Below are 26,514 nucleotides of genomic sequence, written 5' to 3' on the forward strand. Positions count from 1 at the left end.
ATAAAGCAGTGAAGTGCTAGTCTTGCAACTCTGTTTTGAGCAAGCTAAAGTTTAACAAGTTCTTGCTTTGCTCCAGAGACCAGATAACAGGACAGTGGTCAAGATTTGACAGAACTAGAGATTGTATGGCTATTCTAATTGTTGCGTTAGCTAGCAAATGAACACTTCTTCTAATGGCATTACTCATTCTCACCAGTGTATTATTAATCTGAGTGGACCATCAATAGTGGGTGACCCCCAAAAGTTTGACTTCTTTTACCTGCTCAATAGTAGCACCCTGCAAAGAGAGGCTTAATTTCTGATCTCTCCTGACTGAGAGCATATTTAGAGCCTATTGCCATGCATTTAGTTTTTATAACATTCAACTTAAGCTTATTTTCCATGATCCATTCAGAAACCAGTATTGACTCTAATTGCCGCACCTTATTAACGTGTTCAATGCTCTCTGACGATACATACATAGTTGTATCATCCGCATGAATCCCCACTCTTGCATGTTTTTAATACATATCATTTACAAAAATAGAGGATGGGAGAGGGACGAGGCAGCTTCCCTGAGGAATTCCACACTGAAGAGTCTCAATATTTGTGTGCGCCATTCTCCCTGTCGATCCCTCCATGTTCCACCCTGCCAATCAGCCCCCGCAACAATCTTTTCAGGTGAGGGCCTGCAGCCAAATGCATATCAACTTGACATGAAAACAACTATGATATAGCATGTTCACACACAAAAAAAAAGAATATCACAAACCAAAATAATGATTGTATTTTATTTTTCAGTTCCATATAGACAATATCAGCATTGGAGATCATTAGATATGCTTTATATCCCTGACACTGTCTTCATCCCTTCAGTAGATCATGATGTATGCAAGTTAGCATTAGCATTTCCTTTTACATTTCATTCAGTGGTGCTCAGAAAAATAAAATAAAAACTACTGATTGGATAGAAAACAAACAAACAAAAACATTACAAAAATAGGGGTGGAGATGTTACATAGATGTGTAATAGAGAGGTGAGGACTTGTGAATGTGGAGTAATAATAACGATAAGAGTTGATCATTTGGATTGTCTGCCGCACAGTGTAGCAGCTGGTTCACGTGATGGCATCTGATGAAGATCTTTGCTACTCAGATCAACCGGCCCCTGGGAGTACCAACAAGAGAGAGAATGTAAGAACAATACATACCAGTGGTGGAAGTGGATTTATGGTTATTATTATTATCATTATTATTACTTGAGTAAAAGTACACAAGGGAGACTCTTTGTGTCTCCTACCGGATACATTAGGGTCTTTATTATTATCATCAAATTATTGGCTTAGGAATACGACAAAAACAACATAATATCCATGAATTCAATGCTTCATGGGGTGTTTAATTGATAGAAAATAAGTACATTTTGGGGTGAACTACTCCTTTAAACCGTCCTCTTAATCTTGGTTTTAGTTTTCACAGTGAACCTGGGTTCATTTTAACCCTGTTAGCTCACTACTTTAAACTCAGAATTAAAGGTACACTCACATGTGGGTCTCTGTGGTCAAGCAAATGGGTTTCCAAAAGGGTCTCCAAACGGATCAGAGGAGCCAGACGTCTGAACGGCAGGAGGGCTCTGTGAGGAGATGGAGCAACATCAGTGACATTCATTAGAACAGTGGTTTTCAACCTTTTTCATGCCCAGGACCCCTACATTGATATACATTTGACCACAGACCCCCATCTGAACATGTTTTGTGCCAGGGACGCCCCAGAAGCAAAGATTTTAGTTAAAAATGTTCGCTTTAAAAAATAAAAATATTCAAAGTTATATTCAAAAATATACAAGAGATTTTAATAATAGCAGATCTACAAGCTCGTAGCGCAGCACTCGGTGCCGCGCTATGAGCTTGTATAGCATTATCGTGACAGGCAGCCTACTAATGTGCGACCGGTGATTGTCGTAGCAACTACCGATACAAATATAATGTATTGTTTTCCTTTATAACATTATTAACCACAAGACTGAGGCCAATCGGGCATATAACATTGTTTGAGTCGTGGGAATGAGATGCACACAGGACATGTCAGCAAACATGGGAGGAAGAATTTGTGGAGGCAAATAACAAGCCAGAGCCTTCTTTGCCAGAGAACAATAGCCGTTCCAAAATGGGGAACGTTCAATGATAGCAGATGATGTCCTTTTTCATTTTTTTCCCGAAAAACTTTGGGAGGAAATGTTTTTTTCAGTGTTTTTTGTATTGTTTTAAGCAAGACTTCTCTTGTCTGTTCCAACAGAAGAAATGTGATACTATGACCTAATTTCAAGTTAGTTTGAATATATCTTTGAGTATATTTATCACTATCTGTGCAATACACAACAGCACATCGGTTCGCATCCTGTAATGTTCACATTTTGTGAATAAAGCCTACTCATTTTGTAACTTAATAATTTCATATCTAGGTTTGGCCTTATAATTTAGATCGAAATGTGTGTTTTTTTGTGTGATTGCTTAATTTTAGACTAGTCATGTAATCTGTTACAAAAACATTGTTAAAACGTAAAAAAAAAGAAAAAAGGACAGAAAATTGTGGCCCACAGCTATACACAGCTGTATTTTACTGTGTGTTCCCTGAGCAATGTTAACACATATAGACACTAGTCTATACCATGGCTGTGGGCGGTGCTCCAAATGCGTCGTCAAATATGCTCTGGTTGAAGCCTTGTGACGGGGCTGGAGCTGGGGCTGCAGCCGGAGCCATAGAGAAAGCAGCGTCTAGGAGGCCTGGGTTGAGGCTCGGAGCTAGAACTGCAGCAGGAGCATCTATAACAGACATAGTATATGACACAGGTGACGTTCAGTGGACATTTGTAAGATCTGTGTACTTCATTAAAGGGTGACTACTACACTGATTCTGAACCTGCATCCCATTGAGGAGCAATGACACAGCACTTTCCAAAGTGTTCTGTGTCTTTAGTTAAGTTTAGTTTATTAGCACATTGTAATAACATATAATACATATCAAAAGAAAACAAGTTATTGCGCAAGAAAAGGAAGAAGCCAGCTTGTTTATTTGGAATCCATTCCTTAATGGAAGAGGTCATTAAATAGCATACAGTAAAAGTTCAATAAGATCAATACAAAAGTCTTGATCTCTCAGCCTGCATAACAATGTTTCGTTTTACACAGGCTGGAGAGAGTACTAGAGAGATATTTGTATTTTATCCTTTATCCTTTCTATTGACTTTTATGTACGTCTAGGTTCTCTATTTTATGTGAGAGGACCACAACGGAAGTAAAATTATCTGACTTTATTACGTTTTTATCCTTAATTGTCTTTTAACCCTTATTGTGTTGTGGTTGCTAGCAATTCAATAAATAGAATAAAATAAAAAAGAGACCACTTTCAAGGCTCAGAACTAGGGTTGTCCGATATTGGCTTTTTTACCGATAACCGATATACCGATATTGTCCAACTCTTAATTACCGATACCGATATCAACCGATACCGATATATGCGGGGATTATTGTGATTAGGGTAAGCTCAAATTTCATATCACACACACCATATACAGTAAGAACTCCTGTAACTTATTTATAAAGCAAAAAATATATATATATATTTTTTTTTTTCAAAAACCGATACCGATATTTTCCCGATATCACTTTTTATGCTAATATCGGCCGATAATATCGGGAGGCCGATAATATCGGACATCCCTACTCAGAACACATTGGGAAGTGTTATATCATATCTTCACATGTCCTCCTCATAATAGAATGATATGATTCAGGGTAAAATCTGCAAATTGTGCCTTTGCATTTTTACTACTACATTGGAGCAGAGCCGATCTTGTGCTTTACCGTTGACAACCGCTGACATTTGGTTGATGTCAAAGTCGTCGTGATCCGCGGCGTCCTGAGGCAAGCCCACTTTATTGGAAAAGTATTGGTCGAACGCCCCGCCTCCGTTGGTGCTGGGGGCGGGAGCCTCTCCCTTCCTGGCCGGGATGGCGGGGGGTTTGGCGATCTGGAAGTCTTTAAACATGTCCTTCCCCATTTTCTTCTCCTTCTCTCCGAGCGGGTCCAGCGCCGTGAAGGCGCTATTCTCCACCTTCGGAGGAGCCTCTTTAACGGGCGGTCGCGGAGGGGGTCGCGGGGGACCCTGGTGTAGTTCGCCCATCATGGGGAAATGGCTAGGCTGAAAGGGGTTGGCCATGGGGGGCTGACCCCAGCCCGGAGCGGCACCCATGGGTCCGACTTGCGGAGGCGGCTGGCCCCAGTGTTGGGGCGGGGCGCCGAACTGCGGCGGCACCTGTTGACCCCAAATGCCTGGCGGTATGGGCAGGCCGCCGAAGGCAGACGGCTGGGGGAAGGCGGGCTGAGGGCCTGGGAGTGTCACTTGAGAGCCCATGCCTGGCATGGAGGGGAACATGGAGTGGACGGAGGTGGGGGCTCCCCACAGGCCGGCGCTGGTGGCTGCAGGACCGAGCTGGAGATTACCTGAAGGAGAGAAGGGAACACGTGGGGATAGTCAAAGATGTTACGGATGTTGATATCAATGTGTTCATCTCCTTTGAGGTTCTATGTAAATCTTAAGATTTGCATTGCATAGCAACCCTCCTTCTGTTTTAACTAGATGCAAACGGTGGTGGAAAGTAACTAAGTACATTTACTGCACTTAAGTACAATTTATAATTTAGGCATTTAGCAGAAGCTCTTCATCCAGAGTGACTTACTGTAAGCACAGTAAACCCCTACACCAAATGCAGAGAGACAGTGTAGTGCCTCGGTAATCTAGGATCAAAGGTAAACCAAGAACCTAGCATCAGTCTAAACAACCTTATACCAAAAAAATATAATCTGCACCTTGAAACCATAGAATCTATAGGATGCCAGGTAAACAAAGCTAGCATCTGTCTAAATAACATGCTATGTACAGTACGATAAGTACAATTTTGTGGTACTTTTACTTTCTTGAGTATTTCATTTTTTGGGGGGGAGAAGTGACCATGAGCACAGAACTACAGTTCAAATATGATTATTATGGGGGTCACAGCCTGAAAGGTTTCGGAACCCTTGACTTTCGAGACCGGTGAGGCGTGGAATGGGTTATCTTGTCAAAAACATCTATAGCAGTGGTTCTCAACCAGTGGTTCGGGGACCACCAGTGGTCCTTGGGGGGAGGGGGTACCAGGGGGTCCCCAGCAAAATTAGTTAACATAGCGTCACAATCATTTTAACCACTTAGCTTTTTTGGCTATTCAAAAAATAGCAGATATACAAGCTCATAGCGTGGCACAGAGTGCTGCGCTATGAGCTTGTAGATCTGCTATTTTTGAAAAATCTTGAAAATGTGTGCATATCTTTGAATATATATATATTTTCAAAGCGAACATTTTTAACTAAAATCTTTGCTTCTGGGAGTCCCTGACAGAAAACATTTTCAGATGGGGGTCCGTGGCCAAATGCGTATCAATTTAGGGGTCCTTGGCATGAAAAAGGTTGAAAACCACTGATCTATAGCAGGGGTCTTCAACGTTTTCAGGCCAAGGACCCCCTAGCTGAGAGAGGGATGAAGCAGGGACCCCCTACTCTATATTGTATAAAATTGTGTTTCAGATTAAAGTTTTTTTTTTACTTAGTCTGCACTTTTTTCCCTCTACTCCTCTTTGCCAAAAATAGCCGATCTACAAGCTCTCAACGCCTCGTGCTGCGAGGCGTTGAGAGTTTGTAGATCTGCTATTTTCGGCTAATGTTCCCCTCAGAAAAGGAAGTTCAAGTGGTTATTGGTTAATGTAAAAAAACGAAATCCTATCACAAAAGGATTTGGCGGACCCCCTGTAGTAGCTCTGAGGACCCCCTAGGGGTCCCGGACCCCCTGTTGAAGACCCCTGATCTATAGGATCTTTGTCTTACCCAGAGCATTAATGGAGGAGGCCATGGAGCTGGCAGGTGTGTTGTTGAAGAGACCGTCGACTGCGTCAGATGAGCCGTCAGTCTGACCAGGAGCAGCGAACAGGTCTGCTCCAAACAGGTCGTTGTTTGTAGACTTTACACGGAGTAAACAAAGATCAGTTAGAACGCTGCAGCCTCAATGTCCATAACAATAATTAACTTTAATCGTATTGTAATGCATTGATTGTTATTAACTTATACTGTAATATAATATAATTTCGCAACTATCACACCGATAGTTCCAAAATACTGTATACAGTATTTCAATTACGTTTGACAGAAATAAATGTTTAATTAAAAGGCATAAAACGGGCAAACGTCATAACTTACCACCTCTTTACTCACTGAAGCGTGAATGTTATGAAATAGCATATGATGAGCAAAGATGAAAATGGAAAACAAGAATTGATTGTTGAACAGGACAGTTAGTGTTATTACAGTATACGTCAAGCCAAGTTAGACCAGCATGCAAACCACTACAGTGCAGCTAGACTACCATCCCTGTTAGAGGCATGTGGGCGCGCAACAAAACCCTTAAAGGAGCAGTTCACCTATTTTCAAATTATCTTCATATCATTGGCCTTCACTAATCTAATGCTCATTATAAAATGGTACAATTTCTGTCTACTCACTTTACGCACTCCCCAAACATATCAGAGATCCCCCTCCCTCTCTTTTTTCCCCTCCCCCCACCCGGCCCCCACTCACACACACGTAAAGCGACTTTGAGTACTTAGAAAAGCGATATATAAATTCCAGGTATTATTATTATTATTCCTCTGTATCTCAGAGGATGACTGTGGACAGTTCATAAACCTGCCTACCAGTGACATCACCCATTGTTCTCGCATTAATATATTTTTTTAAACATTGAAATCTTGTTAGAAATGACCCAACCTGCCTACCAATGATGTCACTGGTAGGCAGGTTTCTGAACTGTCCACAGCCCTCCTCTGAGAGACAGAGTGAGTAGACAGAAATTGTGCAACATAATTATTATCAAGCTTTAGTAAGGACCAATTCTATGAAGATGGGTGGCTTGAAAATGGGTGACGTAATCCTTTAAGGCTTTTAAACCACTGGTTCTCAACGTCGGGTCCGAGGACCTCCAGGGGTCCCAAATGGACCCTTACGGGTCTGTAACTCTGAGAGTGAACAAATGGAACCAAATGGACCTGTATACGGGTCCATTTGGTTCCATTTGTCCACTCTCAAGAGTTAAATTAACACAGAGGATTTTACAGTGTAGATTGTAGTCCCAGAGATAAAAAAAAGAAAAGGTAAAATCCAGCCCCAAACCGGGAGTCCTTGAAATTCAGAAGGTTGAGAATCACTGCTTTTAAACCACATTACTAAGCGTTGTAATGCCGTTATCTAAACTTAGTACAAACTCTAGCCTCATCATCACCACAGACACAGAAACCTATAATCCCAGTGTTCAGAAAGGGAGGGGTTAGGAAACCAATTGTGGTTTTGGAGGTGTGCATTCAGAAACCATTACCATCCAAACATGCAACATGACTATTGTCACTGTCAGGTGGAAACCTTGTATCTCCATTTTTTGTATTTTTGATAAATCAATACTATTGGTCACACTTTCTCAGTGGGTTTTACAAATATTTAATCACCTAAGCCATAACTTATACTTTCAAAACAATTGAGAAATTTGTGAAAATAGCCGATCTACTTTTTTACCAGCTCACAGCACAGTTTTTAAAGATTCCGCCTATAATGACATGCACAAAATAGGGATGCCAAGTTGAAAGTCTTTAACCGATGAAAAGTATTAGAGCTTGTGACTAAATCTCATAACTCCATCAGGTCAATTGGAATTTCATTTTTCATTTGGACATACAAGGTTTCCGCCCGACATCGACGCTATATGATGCATCCAGCAATAGGTTTTTTTCACCTGTGCCCTCCTTCGACCTCGTCCAGCCTTAGCATTCTGCGGAGGCGGGCTAATGACAACCGACTCCTTGCCACGAGGCACCGGGGTTTGCGGGTCACACGACACGCCGTTAGAAAGAGCAACGCTTTTCACGGACACGTCGAGAAAGGGGTTCTGGGTGGAGAGCACCGGTCCGACACAACTCTCCTCCTCCATGGCACTCTTGGGTCCTTGAGATTGAGATATCACGCCCCCTAGTGGCCAGTGGCCATTGCTAAGCGCTAGGATTACGGTCTCGTTGGACAACTCGTTGAGTTCAGACGAGTCCCCGCCGGCGCTCAGCGCACCATTCATGATTGTCTTGGTAATGGCGGGCACAGTGGTCTCTAGGCTGTGATTGGTAGCAGTGAGAGAGATGTGAGGGTTATTATGGGACGCTGATTGGGTGGGTGAATTTGAAAGGGGGTCATCTTTGAAAGGGTCAGTGTCTGGGGTTGGAAAGAAGCCAAACGCGGAGGAAAAGGGGTTCTCTGTGTGCGGAGATGCCCAGAGGTTAGAGGCACAGGAAGTCACAAAGGGGTTTCCCTTTATACAGTTCTGATTGCTGTCAACTTCAGAGGACAAGTCCAGCAAGAGAATATCATTAGACTCCTGGGTTAACATGGGAGGGAAAAAAGAGAGAAATTTGGGGGGAGAGAAAAGACAGATTCATGAATCGGTTCTGTTGGAAGAGATGAGCAATTGTTAAAAAAAAAAGAAAGAAAAGCTAAATGAATCACATGATATGTAAAGATATGACAGTTTAACATGATTGATGAATAGGACTGATATCAATGATCGGAAACTCAATTATTAAAGATCCATAATTCATCTTTTTTTTTACAGTCAAAAGTAGAAAAGTATTTATTATGTTTGAGTTTCAGATGATTGATGTAGATGTATGATTTGAGAGGTGCTGTAGTGGAGCCAGAGGCGACCTTAAAGCTTCTGTTTTCAGCTGTTTCAATTGAAACGGGCCCCCAAACTTAATAACTCAGCCACTTTTTTTAATGTAATAATACAGTTGAAACTAAAGAAAGAAAACAAATTAGGTTCTAATAATTATCCGCTTAATACGTGATAAATTTGTTCCAGAAAGACAAGTCTTTGAAACGGGCCCTCAGATTGCTTAAGGCAGCCTCTGGGTGGAGCAATGCTTTCACATTATTATAAGCTGAAAACTATGGCACAGCTGCCCTGAAGGGGGCGACATTTCTGAACATCTGTTTTATAACTGCTGTTGCAAGTGATTAAAAATCGGGACACATGAGCTGCATAATTGTTGACGTACTGACCGATATATCGGCCAAACCGACACGTGGGTCGGCCTCTACTTCCTAGTGGTGTGTACAGCTAACAGGATGATGTGGAGGGGTTTCACACATATTTGTATCCTAGTAATAATAGACTGTTGAACCTCTCTCTCTATATGTACCAGCCATTGGTCATACTGTAGCAGCATACGTACTGTGGGAGAGTGGATGTCTGGAGGGGTTGACATGTCGCCAAACAGGTCAAGCTGCTCCACTGGCTGGACAGTAGTAAAGGACAGAGAGAGTAGTAAAGGACAGAGAGATTTACATTAGTATAAGTTGGACAGCTTGATAGATCCATACTACGTGACCATTGTGAGCAATGAACACAAGCTAAAGCCATATCACACTTAACAGTCACCACAAGTAACATCACTTGCGGTGTCAAGAGACATCACCAAATGGTCCGTTTGGTTCCATTTGTACACTCTCAGAGTTATGGGGGTCCTTGAAATTAAAGTGTTTTGACGACCACTGCCTTAGAGTAACGAGCAAAGGCTTTTCAGTCATTGTTTTTGTGAGTAGATAAAGCTATGGGCATGTGATAAACAAAATGATCACCCAGCGTTTGTCGTTACCCTTGTTAACCAACCAGGACTGGCTTGATAGATTGATTTTTAACGAGTTAAAAATGCCAAATGGACGAGACAGACACAAAAAAGCCAAAGGCTTGTTTCCATTGTGGTCCATGGCTGCATCAGCCTGAGTCGCAGCCTGATTTATACTCCCTGAGCTTGTAGATCTGATATTTCTGGCAATAATTTACCACTTAAAGGGAAATTAAACCCTAGGCTGATTCTGTAGTTAGCTTGACAGTGGTCAACAGTATTGTCAAAGTGCATTGGCACACCTAAATCTAACACACCCTGTATTCATTGGCTGCAGCTGTGTTGCTTACATCAGGGTCTCGTGGGTCTTTGTGGCTGCCACGGCACCCACAAAAATTAAACATTTCTTGACATTTTTGAAAAGAAAATCAACATTTTTGGGATGCCAGGGTGACTAGAAGGTTTTTATTAGGTTGTTAAGCATTATACGCCAGGCCCTCGGTTGGACAATGTGGAGCAACGATGAATGCCGGGTTGATCATCTACACACTTATACTAATAAATGATTAAACTCATGAACAAGAGCAAAAACACTTACTTTAGCAGTTTTCTGTTGTGCGTCAACACTTAGCAAGGCATCACTTCCATTCTGGAAATAAAATTCATTCGGTCAAACGTTGCATTTAAGGCACACACTTCTTCTTAAATAAAACCACAGGACAACCTCTCTTCTTACCTCAACTACTGTGCTGCTATTTTCACCCTGCAAACAGATGTAGACAGTTATTATTGCAAATCTTTACACCTAACAACAGTGCAGTGCAGACAATGGTCATCAATATGTCCGTCCGTACACGGACAAATGTGTCCGTGGCAAAGACTTGTCCTTGTCCGTGGCAAATTCTAGATTTCGTTTTTACACACCATTATAATTTTCTTTATTTTGACCATAAGACCCAGTTACTGTCAGTCTCCAGGTTTTCTTCAGAATACAAAACACAGAAAACAACTATCATTAATTGAATATCTAGAGTCTGTTTCTGTAAAAATTCACGTTCAAGATGTGCATTTGACCCTGAAACCTTGCCAACGCTGTAATTTACTGTAATGGCTCTAAGCCATCAGAGAGCTTGCAGCAGCATTTGCAAGCCTCCAAACCATCTGGAAGTCAAAGCAACACAGCCTTAAAACCAAGACCCAACTGTATTACCACTGTTGGGCAAGCTACTCCGGAAGTGTAATAATTTACTCTTTACTTATTACTTGGTATCAAAAGTAGATAGTTATGTCACTCAATATATTACTAGTATTACTTTTGCTACGCCAGTTCTGAAAAAGTGATGTACAATACATCACAAAAAACATGCATGTTTTTTGTACCGCAGCTTTTAACCCTTGACTCCAAGACATATTTCTCCTATAGGACCCTGAACCTTTTAGAACGGCATTCACTTTATTGGAACAATAGTTAAAACCTACAGGAGGAGTCACCAATTAGCCCTTATACTACTCGTTGCTGGGGAAAGTAATAATACAGTAATATCTTACTTAGTAATTTACTCCCCAACAAGTGTTAATTCAGTTTTGCTGTATGCCTCAGAATGCTGGCAAGTGGTTTAATCAACGCATTCCCCAACGGATGTCTTAGGAAGATATGATCTTTTGGCCAGAAAGGACCTGTACAAAAACTAAATGGTCTGTCTCAATGTGGTGCTGGAAGTTAATTAAACATGGATCAGTGGCTCGGACATGTCCTCAGAGAGGACCACGACCGCATTCTTAAATTAGCCTTGAGACGTACGTACCTCACCTGGAAAGACGAAACGAGGTCAACAACGACATAACAGAGATCTGTGACCGTAGAACTGAAAACGGCACTCAATTTAAGCCTGATTTATACTTGGTTGCAAGCTGCCGGTGCACACCGTAAATGGCAGATCTACAAGCTCACAGTGCGTCACAGATTTGAGCTTGTAGATCTGCCATTTACCGAGCACGACACCGGCTTGCAACCAAGTGTAAATCAGGCTTTAACTTGAGGCGAGGCACGACATGCTGCACAGGATGAGGACCAGATGGAAGCAGATATGCCGAATATTTACTCCATCGTAAGCCGGTGTCCCGTACTGTACTAAATATAGCGGCATCAGTTACCTTATTTGATGCCTCAGCCTCTTTCTTCCTCTGGTTGAAGATAACCTGGAACAGGTCCTTCAGGTCGATGACCAAAGGTTCTGCCTGAGTGGTGAAAGAACAAAATGAGTCAATATACCGTCACAATAATTTGAACCACTTTAACCTTCATACTTTGGCTTTAACTTTTATACTTTGGCTATTGAAAAATAGCAGATATACGAGCTCATAGCGCGTCACTTCATGCCGTGCTATGAGCTTGTAGATCTGCAAAAAAAATGTAATCGTGAATATTTGCGCAAATCTTTGAATATATATTTTTAAAGCAAACTTTTTTTACTCAAATCTTTGCTTCCGGGGGTCTCTGGAACTAAATATTTTGAAATGGGGGTCCGCGACCAAATACATATAATTTTGGGGGTCCTTGACATGAAAATGTTTGAGAACCACTGATATAGCAACATATGTTTTTCAGAAAACCGTTCAGAATCGGCCTCAGGTCTCAGTGCGTGCGTGCGTGCATGCGCTACCTGTGGTCCAGTCTTTATGGCAAAGAACTGATGTTGTCCCTCAGCTCCGCACACATAACCAAACGCCCTGTTGTCTGTTACGTCTCTGGCGATGAAGGAGATCTTATTCACGATGTGTTCATGCTCAATGACCTGACAGAAAAGGACAACAAGACAAACAATATAACTTCATTCAGAGGGAGAAGCACAGAGTTGTTTGTTTAAAAAAAGTTTTCAAAAATAGCAAATACTGTATCTCTTTTTGCTATTCATTGTATAAAGAAGTATAGGGCTGAAACAAAATCACACTCAAGAAGGCTGAAATGCTTCCTCTTTTTTATTTCTTCAAATGCAAGTTTTATAGCGGAAGATGGTGTAATGTCATTATTATCAGAGTAGCAGCGATTTTGATCACATAAACCCAAACATCCCTATTAAGGCTTGTGAATTTGCAGATATGCTATATTTGGCAAGAGATTTGGTGTTGAGGGAAAAAGGGGCCTAGTATAGAATCATGGGGGACTCTGATCAACAAAGTAGGGGTTGAGTGATTAATCCAGTCTGAATCAGCTAAAATATTGGTGAATATAGCTTATCTGCAAGCTCTCTACATGTTGCGATCTTGTAGGATCGAAAATATTTGTTGTAGAGGGGAAAAAAGGAGGGGGGGGACCTAGTACAGACTCCTGGGGGACCCCAGTTAATGAAGTATATGGGTTTAAAGTGGTTACTACATCTGGAAGTGAGAGATGTAATGTGTTCCTTTTTAAAGTACTGTATACTACGGTATCAAGAAACCACAGTTCTTCATTTTAAGCCTTTCCCTGTAAAACCATACCCAAGTTGTAACTTAACCCTTGTGTTAAATGTTTTTTATGTAAATGTTATAATGTTAATGCATGAATTTCAGTTAAAGACACACAGACACACACGTACAGACATGCGCGCGCGTGCACGCACGCACGCGCACACGCACACGCACACACACACACTGTGAGCTGCATTTCAAACACAAATTTTACCTTTAATGTCAGCGTGACTTTTTATGCCTGCATGCCTGGCTAACATCTCTCAGTGGATTCCCACCACCTCAATAGCTCAATCTACTGTAGATAGAACAGAGCTTCTCTTTTTCCCTGGCCACGTCCAATGGTGGAAAAAAGTACTCACATGTTTTACTTAAGTAAAAGTATCAATACTGCAATGTAGAAATACTCTGTTACAAGTAAAAGTCTGGAATTCTAAATTTACTTGAGCAAGAGTACAAAAGTATTGCTATCAAAATGTACCAAAAGTAGAAAGTACTCATTACGCAGAATGTCCCGTTTCACAAGTTTTCAAATGTATACAAATCTTTTGAAAATAGCAGATCTACAAGCTCACAATGCGTCGCATCCCGACACATTGTGAGCTTGTAGATCGGCCATTTTCAAACGGCCGAAATGTATATACAGTAGGGCTGAAGTGGGTAATGTATGTTTTGTAATAATAATCCAAATCTACAAAGTAACAAATAACTAAAATTTTCAAATAATTGTGGTGGAGTAAAAAGTACAATATTTGCCTCTGAGATGTAGTGGAGTAGAAGTAAAAGTACTGAAAATTGGAAATACTCCGGTAAAGTAAGAAATACCTACACATTCTACTTAAGTACAGTACTTGAGTACTTAGTTACTTTCCACTACTGGACACTTCCATCGACAACACCCTGTCCTGTTGACTACCCCTCAAACTGCCAGGAACCTGGGTGTTGTCCTGGACAGTCAGCTGTCCTTCAAGGCACACACTGCAGCACAGTGTTGATTTCATCGACTAAAACTATGACGAAAAATGTTCGTCCACTACCTTTTTTTTGACGAAAACAAAAACTTTGTCAACAAATACATTTTTTTTACTACATTGTTAGGGTGAAGAGATCCAGTAGAACTAAAAGATGTATGACTAAAAAATGTATGACTGAAAATAGCTGATCTACAATCTCACAACACGTCGCGCTGCGACACGTTGTGAGCTTGTAGATTGGGTATTTTCAGCATGCAACCAAGTATAAAATCAGACCTCAAACACATTTTAGTCGACTAAATCAACTGTAGATTTAGTTCACTCAAATCTTATGATATTTAGTCAACTAAAAGTAAAACATTTCAGGTGACTAAAATATGACTAAAACTATATTAAAAAATGCTGTCAAAATCAACATTGCTGCAGCGGTCAGGTCTACACCTTACAACGTAAAGGAGGATCAGATCCTCCCTCACCAAGGAGTCTGCCGCCCCAGTGCTTCTCAAATGTATTCTTGTCAAGGACATCCAAATTATTATGTGTATTTAGCCACGGACGCCCTTTTGGAAAGACTTCAGTGCCAGGCCTCCCCATTAAGATTTGTGTCATTAAGACTTTTCAATGCTTTCTTTTTCTTTACCAATAATGTATGAATGAACAAAAATAGGGATGCCAAGTTAAAAAAGTGTTATGATTTTGTGCAACATGTTTAAAATGTTGGACTACCTCCAAACAGCTTACAAGCTAACACAAACAATCCACCTACAGTACAACTACAATCCCATTCTTTCTAGGCTGTCTTTTTAACCACTTAAGCCCCATATGGTTGGCCGGAGTCCCTCAGTGCTCTATATTAGTGTATTTTGTTTTCTGTTATTGTGGGGAAGGCTTTCTCTGAAAATAGCCGATCGGCGAGCACGCAACGTGTCGCAGCGCGACGGGTTGTGAGCTTGTCGATCTGCCATTTTCTGAATGTGTAACCCACAATGTACAATATCAGCTGTCTGTATGGCATCCCAGTTGAAAATTACACATTGAGGTGTAAACGTGGCAGAAGTCTTCAGTGTGAGAGCGTCAAACACGGCCAACTATGAGCCACACCGTCATAGGCATAGGCATAGAGTTTCTGGCAGTGTCACAAACTTTGGGGTACTGTATGTTTGTGCAGGGTGGCTTAATATGATGTCTGTCAATGTGAGACATTATATAACAGCTACAAACACATTGTTTGCGTTAAAGAAACTTTTACCGAAAATAACTAATGGCTATGAATCACCATCTCGTTGCTGTCGGGTGGAAACCTTTTACGTCCAAAACTGTTAGCCTACTTTTCAGGAGATGGGTGAAAAAAGGAACCTGTGTTCCAATGGATCCAATGTAGTTGTCATTTAGTCACAAGCGCTTGTTTGTACTTTTCATTGGTTAAATGTTTATAAAAAACAGATACAGACTTAACCACTTTCACACAAAAAAAAATGCAAAAATAGCAGATTTACAAGCTCACAGTGCGTCACGATGCGTTCGTTGTGAACTTGTATATCGGCTATTTTCGCTACTTTTGTGCAATACTCTTGTATGACGAAGTAGGGCGCTACTTAACAAAAAAAATATATATATATATCTACAAGGCCGACAACAGCAACATGCTAGTCTCATGAAAAATGGACAGGAGATATTGTCAGCTCCATTTGGAGAATTACCCATGTTGCACTCCTTTCTTTTTCTCTTTGTAGTTTTCTCAAGGATAAAACATCGTCCCAGCGTATGTCAGCTGACATAGGTACATAGTTAGTTTCGCAGCACAGGTAGACTCAATTCACTGCACAGCCTAACAAGGTTGATAATCACGATTTTACCCTTTTTCTGTGTGACATGTAATGATCATACTGACCTAAGTCATGCAGCATTCACCAGATGCACCTTAAGGTTCAAGTCACTCTGAATAAGAAATTCTGACAATTGCCTAAATTGCAAGTTGTAGTTGTTGACTAAAAATGTCAGGTCAATTCTGTAATGTTGTGATAAATATGGGACAAAATGAAAGAAAAAGATGAAAAGGCAATTTAAAGGAGCATTTCACCCATTTTCAGCCATATCTTCATTGAATTGGTCCTCACTAATGCTCATTATAAGATGGCGCCATTTCTGTCTACTGACTCTGTGTCACAGAGGGGGGCTGTGGACAGTTCAGAAACCTGCCTCACCAATGACATCATCGATGGGCATTCCAAGCTTTGATTGATTGATTGATTGAATACTTTATTAACAGTGCAGGTAGTACAGTCAAAGGTGATGCTAAAAGGATAACCCAAAAATCCCCAGGGGCTTGTTTCCATTGTGGTCTTTGTGCTCAATTCATCAGCTAATAGAAACGGCAATATTTTTCTTACTGGAATGTTGTTACACTGACAACAATAATAATAATAATAATAATAATAATAATAATAATAATATTAATACTAAAAGTTTGTTTGAAATGACCAAACTTGCCCCTACCGATGATGTCTTTGGTAAGCAACTAAAACAAAGCAAAAGGTGGAAATAAATGTAAAGAGAACACTTACCCCAGACTTCTCGTCAATGATCTTGATCCCTGACATGGAGATGTTGACCCAGATCCTCTGTTTGTGTTTACCTTGGGACCGAGCTGCCACCGCCATGCCCTGCACCGCCGCGGTAAACACAGTGAACACCACACACAATGAATGCACTGTTTTTATATACACTGTTTTTCTTTTCATGACTCACATTGCCCGTACGCAGTATAAAGAAAATCCTCAGTGTTCATTTATCCATGTGTAACTCTCAGAGTTAAATTAAAGCACAAGGACACTTTGGTCAAGGTTTTGGGTTATTGTGTAGTTCAGCAGTTTTCAAACGTTTTCGTGTCAAGGAACCCCAAATTGATATATATATTTGGCTGCGGACCCCCATCTGAAAATGTTTCGTGCCAGGGACCCCCAGAAGTGATGATTTGTTTAAAATGTATCCAACATTTTCAATATTTTTCAAATATTTTCAAAAGTAGCAGATGTAAAAGCTCGCAGAGCTTGTAGACAGGTCTAAATGGGTTAACACTGAGGATTTGACTGCGGCCCCTGTGATGCTTCACCTTGAGCTTCATCATGGAGTCTTGGCTCATCTTGTCCCCTCTGGCCTCTGGGACGTCATCGACGCCGATCAGCTTGGCCTTGTACCTCACGCCGTCCCCTTGGAACCTGGCCAGCAGGTACTCGTCTGTCTTCTCTGGAACTACAAATATGGAGGAAAACATGTCAAGACCATTGGACTGAAATTAAATCATCTATCATTATTTATAATTTAGGCATTCAGTGTGAGATCAGAGTGAATGGCATGAACCCCAGTCAATAAACGACAGAGTTAATAGTCACATAAGTAGAACAATGTGTACAGTAGTGCTTCAAAGAACCTAGGGATACCAGGTAAACCAAAGCATCTAAATATTTCAAAAATAGCAGATATACAAACTTGCTAATTTTGAAACATTTCATTTACGTACCTTTCTTCTTCTCTTTCTTGAAAGGGGTTTTGGACGCGGCTGTAGCGGGTGAGGTGGGGGCGCTATTGGGGGCGGAGCCTGCGGGAGGGGGGGCGGCGGCGCCGGCATCAGCCGCAGCGCTGTTCTCCACTTCTGTAGACATGCTGGGGTGGGTGGGGGTGGTGGTGGGGGGGAGAGCCTCACACCACAAGCAGACGGCTAAACCAGACGGACGGGACGGGACGGGCAGACGTCACCGGACAGCAGCTCCGTGTTCAGGGGGGGACAGGGACGTCACCTCAGCAGGACATAACTGATGTAGTTATATGTCTACAACACAGAGGACATAACTGATGTAGTTATATGTCTACAACACAGAGGACACATAACTGATGTAGTTACATGCAGTGGTGGAAAAAGTAATGTTTTACTTAAGTAAAAGTAAATGTAGAAGTACACTGTTACAAGAAAAAGTCTGGAATTAAACATTTTCTTGAGTAAAAGTACGAAAGTTTTGGTATCAAAATGTACTTAAAGTATCAAAAGTAAAAGTACTAAAATGTTTGAAAATAGCAGGTAGACTAGAACAGCCAAGCTCACAACACATCACGTTATGAAGCTTGTAGTTCTGCTATTTTCACCCAATGCTCACCACCCCAGAAAAGGGACACTAAAGGGTTCATGTGGTCAACCGTCCACAGTGGACGCTTGCAGCCATAGTATAGAGAGAATACAATAAACAATGCATGATGTCCTCATTAGAATGAAGACATCAATAGCACCGTTTACCCCACTGGTTCAGAGGCCCCAGGGGTCCTTGGGGGGGGGGGGGGGGGGGGGGGTTCCAGGGGGTCCCCAGCCAAATGTGTTAATATAGCATAAAAATCAGTTTAACCACTTTAACCTCTATATACATCGGGTATTTTCAGATGCGACTATTTTGGAATATTTTTTAAACATTTTAACAACATGCACAAATCTTATTCGGGGGTTCCTGTCACAATGTCTTTTCAGACGGGATGTGTATCATCAGCCAAATACATATTAATTTGGGGGTAATTCACACTAAACAGTTTGAGAACCGCAGCAATAAACAATATGTTCCTGTCGGGCAGAAACCTCTTATCTCCATATTTTAACTTTTCAATGTTTTTTCTTAAATGAATGCCCTACTTGATCATACTTCAGCGTCACACGAATCTGCTACTTTAGCTATTTTTGAATTGAATCCTGAAAAGTTTTGGACATGAGGTTTCCACCCGACAGAGAAGAATACAAGAATCCTAATGACCTCGTTAGGAGGACGAGGACATCGAAGGCACCCTTTAGCCCATAATATAGAACCCATCATGTGTCACACTGAATCACTTGTCACAGTTGCACAATACTGAAAGGAAGGGAAATGACCAAGGTCTCATATTTATGCGTAAAATTCCAATTCATGGTGCTGACAGGAATCGTCATTGAATTCTCAGAATCAAAATCTACTTTACTATGTAAAAGAAAACCTTTTTCTCAGAGCAAGCTCTCATACACATTGCAATTACAGGAAGAGAATAGAGAGAATAGAGAAGAAAGGAGCACAGAACAAGTCAAATAACCTGGCAAATCACATATACAAAGTCCAGTATACATAAGGTGCATAGCATGCAAAAGATATTACACATTTCAATGGGTAGATGGACCTAGGGAAAGCAGAATTGCTTATTCTTGTGCAGGTTGAAAACCAGCATATAAGTAACCGAAGCCGTCAAATAACTGTAGTGGAGTAAAGATCAGTACATTATTTGTCTCTGAGATGTAGAGGAAGTATAAAGTAGAGTAGAGAAGTGAAGTATAAAGTACCAAATAATGGGGGAAAAAAAGGAAATATTCCAGTAAAGAAAAAGTTACAGTTACGGTAGGCTACTTGAGTAAATGTACTTAGTTACTTTCCACCACTGGTATCAGATTACATAAGCAATACCTGAGAGTTATCCCTGCCTCTGTTGGACAATGTCCATGCAAAGGCATGCAATTACATGACATTCTGGTAAGCAAAAGGCTTCTGTGCAGTGAGTGAGCATAGCCTTGACACCCGTTTCAGATAAGCCTGCCTTCTAAACGATGGAAACCTCAGCACAGTGTTGAGTGCTGAAAATAGTCGATCTACAAGTGAGCTTGTAGATCGACTATTTTCAGCACTCAACACTAAAGTATAATTCAGGCTTAACAGGTGGACAGGTTAGATTATGGCTAGGTTATACATTCAAGACGATCACAGTTCTACAACTACCATGAAACGCTACCAAGAGAAAACTCTGATCTTCCTGTATGTGACGTACCTTCAGGAGCAGTTCCAGATCCTACTCTGACCTAGCCTGACAGGAAGGAGAAGAAGCTACAATTACGGCAGGGCAGAACAAAGGTTGGAAGTGGCCAAAGGTTGAGCAATTAAGTTAATCTTATACGCTAGCTAGCTGAAAGATCCCGTGATTCCCTGCTGATCAACAAAATAGAACACAGGGCTTCAGAGCACACAATATTCTTATTTGATGTTTTTTTTTTAATCAAACCTGCACTTAATATAAAGCATGTCTTCTAGTGATGGTTGCATGGTGAAATTAACCTAAAATGAAATGAATGCAGTTTTTGGCCTAAAACACTTGATATTCCTAATTTTAGGTTGTCCTGGGTTAGCATTGTTGCCTACATGATTGATTGATTGATTGATTGATGTTTCTATTGATGAATAATATACATGAACATATATTTGTACATATCTATCAAACGATAAAACACAAGCTCAAGCTTATTGTGTTTTATAACCATAGATAGGCCTACCTGTAGTGTAGACAATCAGTAAATCAGCCTTAATGTAATTCAAAGTTATTATTAATGATTACTGGAAGTTTAATTCAAAGGAAAGTGGCTAAAACATGATAACATAGATAAGAAGATCTTTGGGGTCAGTCAGTGCATTGGGGCTCTGTGCCAAACCCTTCCATCTTTGTGGATTGTCATCCCACAAGCACAAATAGTGTTCCCAAAAGAATAGCAAGTGTCAAAATGTGTGTGTGTGTGTGTGTGTGTGTGTGTGCAGAAGTGTGTCTGTAAAGGCATGCATGCAGCCCGCGCAGCGTGTTTTTGTTTATTGCAGAATTCATTGTGTTGATGTATTGCCTCAGTCATATGGCTTGCATCACAAGGGATATAGCACTAAAGCAATAAAACCTTCATGTTATTCAGCTATGGGTTCACTTCTTCCGCCGTGTACAGTGTGTTCAAGGTCTACAACACACTGGTAGCTAATGTTAACCACGTAAACCTATATGGTTGAGCAGAGTACCTCAGGGCTCTATACTAGTGTATTTTCTGTTTTCTGTTTATTGTGGGGAAAGCTTTCGCTGAGGATAGCCAATCGACAGTCGATCTGCTATTTTCTGCAAAAGCTTTCCTCACAATGCGGATGCTGGGGGTTTAAGTGGTTAATTTACTGATGCTACACATTGTGAGCTTGTAGATCAGCTATTTTCCTATTTTGAAAGATTTTCAAACATTTTTTGATAGAATAAAATAGGGCTTAAGTGATTCAAACTTTAGGAAAAAACAAGACTTATGCCATGTCACGATATTATGATAGGCCTATCCAAAATTCCAGATAGTCTCATGTCACAATATCGATATAGTATCGATGTATTGCCCCGCACTATATACCCGGGGAAAAAACGTAATATTAGCTCCTTTTATCACAGATGAAGTAATGGAAGGGGAAGCCCTAACCTGTTCTATTTTGTACCCTAAGTCAGTGGCTCTCAAACTGTGTGTCGAGACCCCCAGAGGGTCCGCAGATGATCCTAAAGTGACCATTTAAGGACTTAAAACCTTTTTAACAACTCTAAAAAGAAACAAAACAGAAGAATTTGACCATTGGTGCATCAAAAGTAATCAACAAACTATACTAATATTGGCCAAATATAATAATCAAAATAAGTTTTCAAATAATTGTAGTGGTGTAAAAGTAAAATATTTGTCTCTGAGATGTAGTGGAGTAGAAGTAAAAGTATTTAAAATTGGAAATACTTCAGCAAAGTAAAAGATACCTCAAAATTGTACTTAAGTACAGTACTTGAGTACATGTACTTAGTTACTTCACATCACTGTCTGCATGGCACACATGATCCTAGTTGTCCAGTAACTACACTGGTGTCAGAGTCCTAATAGCCTCGGCCATTAAAGACACTGCTTCTCGACGACGGTCAGGTGACCGTCAGGGGTCCAAAAAATGAAACCGTTTTGGGTCTGAAACTGGCAGATGAAACCAAATGACCCGTAAGGGTCCAATGTTGTCCCATTTTCCTACTGTCCAATTTTGTCTTGGCTATAGTTTCTTTGTGTCATCACTTTCAATTTCGCTCTCCTGATTGGATAAAATTGGTATCCTTCTGACCTAAAAAGGCTTATCCTGTTTACTAAAGAGCTGGAGAGACATGCAGGGAGAGGCCTCTGTTACTGTTACTGAACAAACACTGGATAGCAATTATTCTTATCAGAATAATAGAGCTATTTAACACTTTAACCCATTAAAACCGGGAAAGCATCCCGTGTCACTTTAGATTTTTTGCAATAGCTATTCAAAAATAGCAGATATACAAGCTCACAGCGTGTCACTTCGTGCCGTGCTGACAGCTTGTACTATTTTTTTTTTAAATCTTCAAAGGGCAACAACTGATTTAGAAGGCATTCGTGGAATCAGCCTCAGGTCTTAACAGAAAATCCCTGACTGTACCTTTAATATGTACATTTCAACAGGGAATACTTTATTATGGTGGATGTGGTGTATAGAAACAAAGGGCTCCGAAGCTAGATTCTACATTTGTCAGCATTCTGAACTCCTGTGCGGAGAGGAGACAGTAAATGTCACAATCCTTTAGGCTTTGCTTTGTCAGGAAACGTTAAGTTCGGCTCAACATCTGGAGGAAATCAGGGGGAATGAGTCAGTCTGCATACTCTGACTGCAATGCGAGTGAATGAGGTGGATGGATGGCGAAATAGCATAATTCAGGCCCCAATGGGAACACAACACTAACACACACGCGCAAGCACACACACACACACACGCACGCACGCACGCACACACACACACACACGCACGCGCGCGCGCACACACACACACACACACACACACACACACACACACACACACACACACACACACACACACACACACACACACACACACACACACACACACAGTCACTCTCGCACACACACAGAGACACAGCACAGGGCAATGGAATGGAAATGCTATTCGTGAAATCCGACTTCTTCTTTTTTTTAAAGGAAAAAAAGTAAAAGAAAAGGGGGAAAACTATTTTGACGAAAAACAGCTTTTACTTTCATCCACCGAACAGGATAAAGATAAAGTCATTGAAATATTTTTAGTATGATTCATGAATGCTCGCAAAGCAGTGGTGTAAAGTAACTAAGTACATTTACTCAAGTACTGTACTTAAGTACAATTTTGAGGTATTTTTTACTTTACTGCAGTATTTCCAATTTTCAGTACTTTTACTTCTACTCCACTACATACATCTTAGAGGCAAATAATTGTACTCTTTACTCCACTAAAATTATTTTAAAACTTTAGTTACTAGTTACTTTGTTTCTTTTGATTATTATTACAAAACATACATTAACCACTTACGAGCTTAATTGTAGATCTGCTATTTTCAAAATATTTTTTATAAATTTGAATACTTATGAAATGGGACATATTCTGCATATTGAGTACTTTCTACTTTTGGTACTTTAAGTACATTTTGACACCAATACTTTTGTACTTTTACTCTTACTCGTAGCCTACTTTTTTACTTGTAGCTACATTGCAGTAGTGATACTTTTACTTAAGTAAAACATGTGAATACTTTTTCCACCACTGCAAAGTAACGGTCATCATCATGAGTAAAAAAAAAACTTGGAGAAAACATAATTTCCAAAACAGACAGTGCAGTAAAGAGACTAGAACTATGGCATTTATACCCTGTCGTACGACGGTGAAAATAGCCGATATATAAGCTCACAACACGTCGCGTCCGCGACCCGTTGTGAGCTTGTAGATCTGCTATTTTCTCCCCAAATCCCCTGGCGTTATAAAAGCAGCCACATTCCCTAAAAAAACGCGACCCCAGCCTGATGTTAGCCTACCTACCGTTCAGACTCTAGAGGCACAGCTGGAATTAATGGAAAACTAACGGTTTTCACGTTTTTTTTTTTGGCTTTCAACTTTTTCCCCCCCAGAACATTTAGCAAAAACAAAGTAGGCTATAAAAGAACACTTGATCCATTCAAGTGGCCGACATTAATTCAGCAATTCACATTAAAATGACATCTTTCCACTATAAATAAAGGCAGAAACCCCCCCTCAAAAAAAATATCCCCACAAAAAACGAGTGATTTTATAGACCTATGCATGCAACCTATGCAATGCAATGCAATTCCTTACCGTTAGAAAAAAAAGGAACAGCCTGTAGGCACAATTTCCCCGAAACTGAAATCTCAGTTGTCAGAAGGAGTTATGAATAAAACTGCAACAACCCTGTGTAATCAAGCTGAAAACATTGCGTTTTCCTAAGTGTATCACGCTGAAAACATGGTGTTTTCCAAAGTGAATCAAGCTGAAAACATGGTGTTTTTTCTCCTACCCCAGTCAGAACGCGATGCTCTGCGTCTCTACTCCGTGTCCAGGACAAGAAGACTCTACCATTTAACACTTGGTCTGCCAGATCTGAAGAGGTATAGCCTCGAACGTCTTTTGTTGCTCTTTAAATTGAAAGAGGGGGCGGTTCTGTTTTTGGCCAGTGTCTGTCTGGGAACTTTGGAACCCTTTTACTGTTAGGAAATATGTATATGTGTTGGACAGAAGGTAGCCTATTTGTAAGAGAGGCAATTTGTATTTGCCAGTGGTTCTCAAATGTTTTCATGTCAAGGACCCCCAAAATGATATGTATTTGGCTGCTGACCCCTCATATATAAAAAATATTTTGTGCCAGGGATTGAACAAAATAAATAAATAGCAGATCTAAGCTCATAGTGTGGTGCCGCGCTATGATCTTGTATATCTGCTATTTTTGAATAGCCAAAGTGTAACTTATTTAGCGGGGGACCCCTGGAACCCCCCCCCCCCCCCCCCCCCCAAGAGTTCGATTTTTTTTTGTTTGATTTGACATTTCACAGCATAATCTTAGCATAGCCTTATAGCTCATAGTCTGTTCATGGTCATGGCATTATTCAATATAGGCCTATTTCTGCTTATATAATTCATTAATTAATTATTAGGATTAAGCAATCAAGACAATAAGGATAAGGGCAGCATTAGCATAGGCCTACTCCTATTGTTTTTGTACAGAATGGTGTGCTAGTATGGGAAAATATTAGGCTGCATCAGTTATTATTATTGGTTAAAATGGTGCATTTACACATTCACTCACCATTGGAGGAAACCATGCAAGACATCAACCTGCTCATATAGGTAAAACATTCTCAAATCAAATCTACGTTTTTCAAATTGATTAGAACATTTTTGTACTTTTTAACAAAATATCGGTCAAGATATCAATAGTCGTGGCTTGGATAGTGGTTCTCAAAGTGAATTCCAGGGACCCTCAGGGTTCCTTGAGGGGGTTCCAAATGGACCCTTACAGGTACAGTAGGCCTATGTAACTCTCAGAGTTATGGGGGTCCTTTAAATTAAAAAGTTTGAGAACCACTGGGATAGGACTCTCCAAGAATGGGTATCACCTGCATTGGAGCCACAACTCTGCCATAGGTCAGGCTCTAATTCAAGGCCCTACAGTCTTGTTTTGACGTAGTTCACCCTGGGCCTTATGATGTGTTGTGACACATTGTGAATATTAAGACTCTATACAGCATGCAGACTTGGTATTTATTGTTTTGAGTACAGCCTGGTCCTATGACACAAGCTCCCCCACTTATCTTTGTATGTAACTGTATGTTCTGATCACTGCTTTGTTTTTCTCCAGATAATTACTTTACTTGAAACTTCACGTTGAAGTTTACCACCGACCACGTGTGTTTAGCACTTTCAACCTGCCATCCCTATTTTGGGAAGGGGCAGGTCCCTCAAGTTCAGGAGAACACCAAGCAGTATCTATGAGCACAGCACTGAGTAATAAACCTCGTCTAGGGGGCTTCTATGATTGTTGCTGACTAAAGGCAGTGGCTGCACCTTCTAATCCTGCAGGTTGCTTCTATTACTCAGTGGTAAATAGCTTGGTACTGTAGAATGATTTAACAAAGGCTTTAAGAACACATGAAGGAAAAATATCTCGGCAGATAAAATACAGTGAGAGACCTGTCACCTGAACTTTTTTTGTTTGCTCTTTTAAGCTTCTTGAGAGCAGGTAACGCCATCCCACCAGTCGATAATAAAAAAACAGCTTGACAAACTGTAGGTCTGTACCCAAGGCCTGGGTGTACAGCCATCGTTGTCTGATAGCTACTGTAAGAACAAGGTGATTGATTGATTGATTGATCGATTGATTGATTGATTGAATACTTTATTAGTCAAAGATACACACAGCATAGAGGTATAGTAAAACATTTAGGCCAAAAGGATAACACAAAAGAAGTCCTGGGGATTTGTTTCCATTGTGGTCCTATGTATTCAATTCATCAACAGGGCATTGAACATGAACACATTAATACATGTCATCAACATACATGGTACTCCATCAAGCATGGACTGCAGATGTTAGAGCAAACAAATATGCATGATCTATTTTGTCTCTGTCGGGTGGAAACCTCATATGTCCAAAACCGTTACTTTTCAGGATTAAAATTCACAAAACGGCAGAAGTAGCAGA

The 26,514-nt window shown here is 40.6% G+C and overlaps 1 protein-coding gene across 4 annotated transcripts; it reads right to left on the reverse strand.

Moving 5' to 3' along the window:
• Positions 1–751: 751 nt before the first annotated feature.
• On the reverse strand, positions 752–24,449 carry dab2 (DAB adaptor protein 2). 4 transcript variants are annotated; one of them, XM_084047467.1, is made up of 16 exons: positions 24,334–24,421; positions 19,975–20,005; positions 17,672–17,980; positions 17,264–17,403; positions 16,716–16,814; positions 12,391–12,522; positions 11,882–11,965; positions 10,464–10,490; positions 10,326–10,376; positions 9,335–9,397; positions 7,849–8,478; positions 5,898–6,030; positions 3,843–4,481; positions 2,647–2,801; positions 1,525–1,612; positions 752–1,147 (listed from the first exon to the last, which is right to left on the reverse strand). In XM_084047467.1, the coding sequence occupies exons 3-15, from the start codon at positions 17,811–17,813 to the stop codon at positions 1,541–1,543; spliced, it is 2,367 nt and encodes a 788-aa protein (XP_083903593.1). In that variant the 5' UTR covers positions 17,814–17,980; positions 19,975–20,005; positions 24,334–24,421; the 3' UTR covers positions 752–1,147; positions 1,525–1,540. The 4 variants fall into 4 exon arrangements, with proteins under 4 accessions (XP_083903593.1, XP_083903592.1, XP_083903591.1 ...); XM_084047466.1 differs by having other exon boundaries at positions 19,975–20,010; positions 24,334–24,393; XM_084047465.1 differs by lacking the exon at positions 19,975–20,005 and having other exon boundaries at positions 24,334–24,449.
• Positions 24,450–26,514: the final 2,065 nt, after the last annotated feature.

The sequence above is a fragment of the Gymnoscopelus microlampas genome (genome assembly GCF_963454915.1).
Source record: "Gymnoscopelus microlampas genome assembly, chromosome: 21".
Lineage (NCBI taxonomy): Eukaryota > Metazoa > Chordata > Actinopteri > Myctophiformes > Myctophidae > Gymnoscopelus > Gymnoscopelus microlampas.

Coding starts and splice junctions, on each gene's coding strand:
- dab2 (XM_084047465.1), bottom strand. CDS start 17,813: ATGTCTACAGAAGTGGAGAACAGCGCTGCGGCTGATGCCGGCGCCGCC. Junction 12,523..16,715: donor TCATTGACGAGAAGTCTGGG/GTAAGTGTTCTC, acceptor CTTTTCTGTCAG/GTCATTGAGCATGAACACAT. Junction 10,491..11,881: donor AGGCTGAGGCATCAAATAAG/GTAACTGATGCC, acceptor ATCTGTTTGCAG/GGTGAAAATAGCAGCACAGT.